The sequence below is a fragment of the Rhagoletis zephyria genome, unplaced genomic scaffold (assembly GCF_001687245.7).
Source record: "Rhagoletis zephyria isolate East Lansing unplaced genomic scaffold, Rhagoletis_zephyria_1.1 Rzeph_scaffold_00349, whole genome shotgun sequence".
Taxonomy (NCBI): Eukaryota; Metazoa; Arthropoda; class Insecta; order Diptera; family Tephritidae; genus Rhagoletis; species Rhagoletis zephyria.
Window position 1 is genome coordinate 47,800 of NW_016157433.1, and position 8,485 is coordinate 56,284.

Genomic DNA, 8,485 nt, shown 5'->3' on the forward strand with positions numbered 1-8,485 from the left:
ATTGCTCAGAGTTGACGCCGCGCTGTCCCTTTTACAAAATTTTGTAGTGAAATATCCCTCAAAAAGGGTAATTTCCCACGATCTGGCACCACTGTACTTGACAAATGTAAAAACTTAGAGTAAAGAGAATCTATCCATGTATGCTTGAACTTAAAATAAGGAAGCATGACCTTATATCAAAGCTTGAGTTAAGTAAATAGTCGGTTCGCATAAGGTTGAGTCATCCTTAAATTGAATAAATTTTTACTAGTTGAGAGTTTAAGTAAATATTGTCCTTAAACCAAGTAAAATTGAACTTATTTCACTTATAAAGTCTAAAAATGACTTGTTTTCAGTACAATTTTACTAAAATATAGGAAAATGCCATGAACTTAAAATAAGCCATCGATTTTCTTATTTTAAGTACGATTGTCCTAAAATTGAAGGGTACGACTTACTCAAATTAAAGGAATTTTACTTACTTTGAGTAAATTTTACTATATTTAAGTATATTTTGAGTTTTTTAAAACAAGGGCGCGCTTTCCTTAATTCTAGTCTGTCCATTATTTTCAGTGTAGAAAATCGACCCGTGTAAAGGCGCCTTAATCCAGCGAGCAATTATCATTAAAGTTAAAATTCCTTGGTTAAAATTAATAAAAAGTTATTTCATTCTTTCTTTACCGGGACAATTGTTACATCGGTGGGCAACGACGCAATTACAGAACTTTAGACAGAGCAATATTTTTCGATCGGGTTCAAATCGGGCGATTGTGAGGGCCTATTCACGAATTCAAGCGTATTTGCAAAGTTGCTGTAGCTCACCAATGTAACAATCGTGTCGATAAAAAGGTAAAATATAACTTTTAGTTTGCTATTCAAAACCCCACCTCCTTTCTATTTGAAGAGTAAATTTCTTTATGCAACAAAACGGAGCAGATTTTCAGTTGAGCGAAGTAGAGGACTAGGTTTCACATTTTTTCGATAAAACGGAACAAATCTACTCCTATCGGAGCGAAGTCCGAACGATGGCTTATTGTGTATATGAGGAAAATGTATGCTCTTTGTTTGGTACACAAAGTCAGTATTACCGCAGCCGTACTGCGATGAACATTATGTCGGTGGGATATAAATAATTTTTTCGCAACTTTTCATACCCTTCCTCCCGTAAACTGTTTTTCCCTTTCTCCAGCCCGCGCTCGCACGTTCGCTACTGCGCGGGCAAAAAAGTGCCCATGTCTGATGTAAGGCAAACTGTGAATCACAGTGGTCGGTCAATAATAGTTTGAGGTTGTATTTAAAAAATTTTGTTGGTCCGTTAGTATGAAATATGCGTAAGGAACACTATCTGTTCATATTTCAACAAAATTTGCAAGATGTAGCCGAAAAAAAAAGTTTCTGCTGAAAAATCGCCCAAAACACACTGCACATGTTGGCAAAGACTGGATACAAAAGCAAAAATTTGCTAATTTGAAATGACCTCCACAATCCGCGGACATGAATCTTTTCGAGAATTTGCGAAATCAACTAAAAGCACAGCTTACTAAGTATCCAAGTCCGTCCAATGGAGTATATGAGCTGTGAAAGCAAACTAAGGATATATGGGAGGATATACCTCCAGAATTTTTACAGAGATACAAATAAGGTATGCGAAATCGCATCCAGCAACTAAAAGAAGCAAAAGGGTACTGAAAATTGTGTTAATAATTCTATTTTTTCGTGAAAGTTGTCATAAAGTTATTAAAAATATATAAGTGCAAAACCGTAACATTTGCCTTAATTTGCATTTTTGTCTGCTGGTTTTATTATTGTTGTTGGATTGACTTCAAATCGTTATGAGAGAGGAAGTACAGGTGTACCAATAAGAATATACAACAAAAGTATGAATATCGTTAGAACTTGGAAAGATAGCGGCGGCTGAAATAAAAAGTGTTACACCAAATTACAGTTTTGCTCGTCACTGTATGTACAGTATCGTTCATATCAATAGCACCCCCATTTCAAAGTGCGATTGTTTACCACTTTAGTTTATTATTATTTTTTAATCTGATTAAAAGGTCAAACATTTTGATGAAAAATCGTTAAATTTAACTTTGTTTTGTATAAAGTTTTAAAACACGGTTTATATTATTTTGTTTTAAGCATGATCATCTTATATATATATATATATATATAAAAGTTGTGTTCGTATGTCACGGTCGTCAAAACTCGAGAACGGGTGAACCGATTTGAATAATTTTTGTTGTATTGTTCGGTATAATACCAGAACCAATGATATCGCAAAAAATGGAGGGTTGCCACCTATTTGAAAATTTTTAAAACCCAATTGTATTGATAAAATAAACAAATTATTTCAATATGGGTATCAAACTAAAGAGGTTTAAGAAAGATAACTACTGGACATATCTTTGACGAGGGTTGCCACCCATTTGAAAATTTTAACTAATTTAAATTGATAAATAAAAGAAAAGTTGCAATGCGGGTACAAAATTAAATAGGTTTAAGAAAGATAACTGCTGGAAATACTTTTGAGGAGGGTTGCTACCTGACGCAGCGCTAGTTTGCGCTTCGAAAAAACTTTATTGAACAAATTTAAATTTATGAACTGTAGGGCAGTCGTATGCTACCAACAACTAAGCAAACTTATTTAACCGCGTAACTACAAATATTTAATTAAAATCACCACCGACGGCGGAACTTTAGAAGAAACGAGCGAGCAAATTAAAAGTAGTGTTGACCGGTCCGAGTATCTTTTTACAATAATTCAGTTTATTCATTCCAGAGAAGTACATAGCCTCAAATGGTTCTTATGTACTATAATATATGCATACTAGTGTGAGTGTATAATCAGCGGCCACGCAGGGCTGCACTATTTACAAAAATACTCTGTTTTAAAGTTGAGGAATTCTAGAGTGCACAAGTTTGTGCAACTATGCATAAGGGCTGTTCAGGATGTTGTGCATGTGATCAGCGTTGCCACTTGAGAATATTTTAAGGTACCAAAAAGCCTACCAAATAAGTTTGCAAACTACCAAAAAATTTGTACCAATAAAACGAGATTTTATTAAATTTACAGGTTTTGCTGATTAACAGTAGGTATAAATTAAAATACCAAATAATGTGGTTTACTGTGCTACATGAATACTTGAAGTTTACACAAAATAAATTCGGGCGTTTAAATAAATTAATTAACGTATCGTATAAAAAACAGTTATAAGCATTGTATATAGTTTTGATATTAATTCAATTCATATCAAACATTTTGATGTATAAAACAACAAATTCAGACATTTTATGCGTTTAAATAAAAGTTAGGTTGTTCACACGTGCTTGGTTATCAGGTTATCTGGTTATGTGGTTATATTTTTTATTCAGTTTACAACAATAAAATACACTACAGAATAATAATTTTTAACCAGATAACCTGATAACCAAGCAAGTGTGAACAACCTAAGTATCAAAAATATTGTACACAAAACGTTTGTAAAAAAAAACGTACCGAGTATATATATCTTTGAGATCAATTCAATTAATTTCAAACGTTTTTTTTTCTTCGACAAAACAACAACAAAAATTTTTTATATCCCCTAATTGTATTCAAAACGTTTGTAAAAAAATCATACATCTTTGAGATCTCTTTTTGCTGACCACATGTAATGTGCCTCAGCCTTCTGTACTAGTTATTTACAGTGCATAATACTATTTATTGTAATGATGTTTAGTTTATTTCTGAATTTGGTTTTTGGGCGCAGGCGAGTTTTCATCACTACGAGAATTTTCAGTATTTGTTAATTGACACATATGTACATGCCTACTTAGTCGCAATTTTTTACCTGAACAAGTCGTCGTTATTATTGTCCACACTTACTTCGGACGGTTTAGAGGCTTTATAGATATACCTGCAAATAAACAACGATTAAAAAGTAACTAATTTAAAGCAAAATTAACTTACTTGTCCATCACTAATCTTTTCGCTTGTTTGTTAAATTCAATTGAAGAAAGGCGCGCAAATGCCAAGTTTTTGACATTTAACATCTTTCTTTCACTCTTTCTCTTGTCATTATTTCCTTTGCTTGCTATGAATACAGGGTTACCATTCATAGATATTTTTAGAGTTACTATAAATAGTAGATAGCACTGGCAGTATGCAATCTTAAGCAAACAAATTTTATTGCTCAATTTGGTTGCAATTTCACTTTTGCCTACCAAAAGCTTCATCCTACCAACCAAACTACCAAAGGATAATGAGCCTACCAATTTTGGTCCAATTGGACCAAAACGGCAACGCTGCTTGTGATCATGAATTTGCATAATTCAATTCATTTGTAACAGAAAATATAAATGCAAATCCAAGATCATTAGCACAACATCCTGAAAAGCCCTGTATGTAGTATTTAAATAATACAATTCATTTAATGTTGTACATATGTACATATAGAAGCAAATACTACTTAAACACTACATCCAAAGATTACATTGAGTATTAGGTTTAACAATTCAAATATTAATGTACGATTATATCAAGAAATATGAAGTATTACATACATATGTAAATACAATTCATGTGCAAACAAATATGAGTTCGATATGCAAATCGATAATGCTATGAATTTCATGTAAAATGAACATATTATATGTATATATAAAAATGAAAATAAATGAAGGTTACGATGATGAACTAGGCGTGCTCCAACATTCCGGTCCCATTGAAGGACCTGCGATCTTCAATCTATACTTGTTGGAAGCATTGCCAATTTTTGTATGGCGCGTCGACAGACCCCGGACGATGTTTTAACGTCTGCAACACGCACTTTACCGTCTGCGCCAATTACGGTTTTTACTACCCTTCCCAATAGCCATTTTTGGGGCGGCAAATTGTCTTCGTGCACCAGCACGAGGGTGCCAACTACGAGGTTGGGTTGCGGTCTGTCCCATTTGGTTCTCGCCTGGAGATTGAGAATATGGTCCCGCTGGAAGGCGGACCAAAATCGAGCCTTCAGGGACGAGAGCCGCTGCCAACGATCTAAATAGCATAGCTTCTCGGTTGAAACGTGGGGCTCGGGCACGGCCCACAGTGTATTATTTCCATATTCTAGAAAATATTAATTACATTATTTTATGTCGCCAAATTTCAAAACAACGTCAAAAATGTTTTTAGAAATGTCTGCTAAAGACGAAACAATAACAATTACAAAATTTAAACCAAAGTGTGGGGCGGGACGGGATTCGATTTGGAAGATTACCGAGCGCAGTATTATTTAAAATTGTATATTTGGAACTGAATCGCAATGTTTAATTTGTCGGTGTTTTGTGATTTATGCAACAATCGCTAAAATACCATTTTCGTCTTATTTTTTAGGTATGTTCTTTTTAATGAATATACATTTTCGGGATTTTAGTAAACTAGGACTGAGTATTACATGTTAAAGTAAAACGATGTTAATTTAGATTTATTTTTAGCAATTTATTAATTTCATTAGACCCGCAAACTCGTTATCCGCCACTATTCGATAAAGTTTGTATCTCAGTTTATTTACCACTCCTCTTTGACTTTAAACAACACAATTTTAGCTGCTGGAAAGTGCAGGTTTTGATGAAATTTTCATTTTTCAGGCCTACTAGGAATTTAATTTTCTTCGAGTAATTTATTTGAATTTAATCTCGGCCTAGACAAATTCTTGTATTTCCGCTTTGAATAGAGAAAGCCTAATTCACAACCTTTCCAATAGTATCCCACTTTTGTAAATAGAGCAAGAAATATTGAACTTATAACGGAATTTCGTTGACCCAACTTGATTTTTTATCGATATTTATTTTTGAGTCCATTTTTGCCAGTTTATAATTCATTGTTATAGGGAAATTCTAAATATTTATTTTAGGCATTTTAGCCTTTGTAGTTAGTTAAATATTTCAGTTTTTGCATTTTTATAAATTGCAGTTATATAATAGGGTGACGTGGCAGTAACTCTAAATGACCAATTTTTTGTAAAAAGCTTCGCCTATCTTATAACGTACCTTGTGCAAAATTTTATTAATCTATCTTCAATAGTTTTCGAATTACAGAATTAAAAGCAGCTAGATTGGTAAAATCTTACACTGTGCGGCCATGAGAGAATCCCCTATTAAGAGATGTGCTGGGGTTTTTGCTTCGGCGTCGTTGGGGTCGTCTGTTGCTCCTACGAGTGGGCGGGAATTCATTATTGCCTCCACGTCGACCAAGACGGTGGCCAACTCCTCGAAGGTAAGGGTATTGTCGCCGACGACGCGCATAAGAAGATGTTTGGCGCTCTTGACGGCTGCCCCCCATAGCCCGCCGAAGTGAGGTGCGCGTGGGGGTATGAAGGCGAATTCCATTCCTAGCTCGGCTGCGAACGCGCCAATTTCGCTCCGCTTGTCGTCGTCCTGGAGTTGCTTGGCGAGATCTCGAAGCCGTGCGTTGGCGCCCACGAAATTCGTTGCGTTGTCGCAGTATAGTTTCTGAGGAACTCCGCGACGTCCGACGAACCTTTTGAGAACAGATAAAAAAGCATTAGTTGATAAATCAGAGACAGGCTCTACATGTACAGCCTTTGAATTGAAACAAATAAAAATGGCAACGTAAGATTTGTAAGGCGGTCGGCCTCTTATTTTAAGGGTGGTGTATATAGGCCCACAAAAATCAACTCCGAAAATAAGAAAGGGTCTAACTGATCTCAATCTATCTGGTCGCAAGTCACCCATTATTTGGCTCATTAGTTTTGGGCCGAATTTAAAACAACGAATACACTGGCGAACTATTTTTCGGGCAATATCTCTGGCATTTGTGACCCATACCTTTTGTCGCATTAAGCCAACTAGAATCTTTGGTCCTGCATGGCAGTTGGACTGGTGCAAGTGCTCAACATATTTACGTACGAATTTAGAGGATTTTGGCAATAATAACGGAAATTTTACGACTTCTGGAAAGTCTGAGTGTTTTAAACGGCCTCCAACACGCAGCAGAGATAAATTTCGGGCCTGTTCCGTGTGCTCTTGTATGAAGGGGTTTAATCGTTGAATATTTGCCGGTGGATAGTTGCCTTTCCTCATTTGCTCGAGTATGTCCGCAAATTCAGATTTCTGAACGGTTTCCACTGTTTTTAAGAACGCCCAATTATATTCTTTGGCGGTTATATCTGTACCCCTTGTATTTATGAACGGCTTTATAAATCTGTAAATATGTGTTACAATTCGTACAATTTTGTTAAGAGTCAATTATTTTTAAAATTATTTTCTCTTGTACTGCAAGGTTTAGTATGGTTTTCGCCTTTTTTAGCTCTAATTTTGTGTTGGATTCGTCGAGCTCAAATTTTTTGTTTTGAGGCCAATTTCTCGATTCTTTTACCAGGAAACTTGGGCCTTCAACTCACAAAGGTTGCAGTAATTGGTCAATATCAGATCCGTGTGAGGCTAAGTCTGCAGGATTCTCTTTAGTCGGTACATGTCTCCAAACAACATTGACTGCGTTTTCCTGGATTTCAGCTACCCTATTTGCGACAAAAGTAGACAGAGTGGCCGGGTGCTTTTTCAACCAGTACAGCACTATTTCTGAATCAAGGCGATAACGGCAAACAAAATGACATATGGGTGTTTCCATGCAGCCGTACGCGACATTCGTACGCTTATGGAGTAACATAAATCTCTCAAAAATAGAAGTTACTGAAAAACAAGATTACGATTATGTTGCAACCCAAGGGTACTATGTTTGAGAAAAATATAAGCAGCCTCGAAACTTTGGTGTGGAAAATATCCGGTCAAAACAAGGCGATAACGTACGCGTCAATAAAAGAAGTGTTTTTAAAGCTTGGTTTTCATTAGGTCATATTTAACGTCAAATGTTGTCAAAATAATGAAAACAGGTTGTCATCTGGTGTCATTTGCGTTTGTTGTCATAAGTCACCACGCTCGGTCATATAAAATGACATCCAAATGAAAACGGCCCTCGCCGCTGATGTGGCAGCATTTGACAACCAAAATGTATTTGCCAACATGCTGGCAATTTTGATTTTGTTTGCCATGCGAACAGCTGATTCTAGCTACAATATGGACCGTTTAGCTACAAAAACAAACAAAAATGCAGATCGATAGAACTCCTCACGCTGATTTCACCCACACGCAAATTATCTGCGGCAAGCAAAAAACCCAAGAAAATATAACAGGTTAAACTTCACCTTTCCTAATTTTAATGTGTAATATCTCGGAAACTACTTGACCGATTAGAAAAGTATTGATGCCAATTCAAATATAATTCTAATGGTTTTTTTTACGACATGTTGACTATAACCATTTTTAAAACAAATTTTTTGGTAAACGCTATTAAAAAAAATATATATATATATACAACTTCGATTTTTACCACTACTTTCGTTAAATTTTGCACTATAACAAACCTTTCTATATAGCGTAATAACTTGTACTTTCTAAATAAAATAAATTTCTGTAGCATTAATTATGCAATTTTCTTCAAAAAAGGTAATTTACTAAAAAAAAA

At 35.3% G+C, this 8,485-nt stretch overlaps 2 protein-coding genes across 4 annotated transcripts in view; one reads left to right on the forward strand and one right to left on the reverse strand.

The window, feature by feature from the left end:
* Positions 1-8,485, forward strand: part of Cand1 (Cullin-associated and neddylation-dissociated 1) — a 252,443-nt gene that overhangs the window by 6,015 nt on the left and 237,943 nt on the right. The gene's annotated exons all lie outside the window — the stretch shown is intronic.
* LOC108359150 (uncharacterized) overlaps positions 5,572-8,485 on the reverse strand; it is a 9,297-nt gene continuing 6,383 nt past the window's right edge. The window contains exon 2 of the mRNA XM_017610852.1: positions 5,572-6,481. Coding sequence (XP_017466341.1) covers positions 6,052-6,481 — 430 coding nt within the window. The 3' untranslated portion in view covers positions 5,572-6,051. The remainder of the gene's footprint in view (positions 6,482-8,485) is intronic.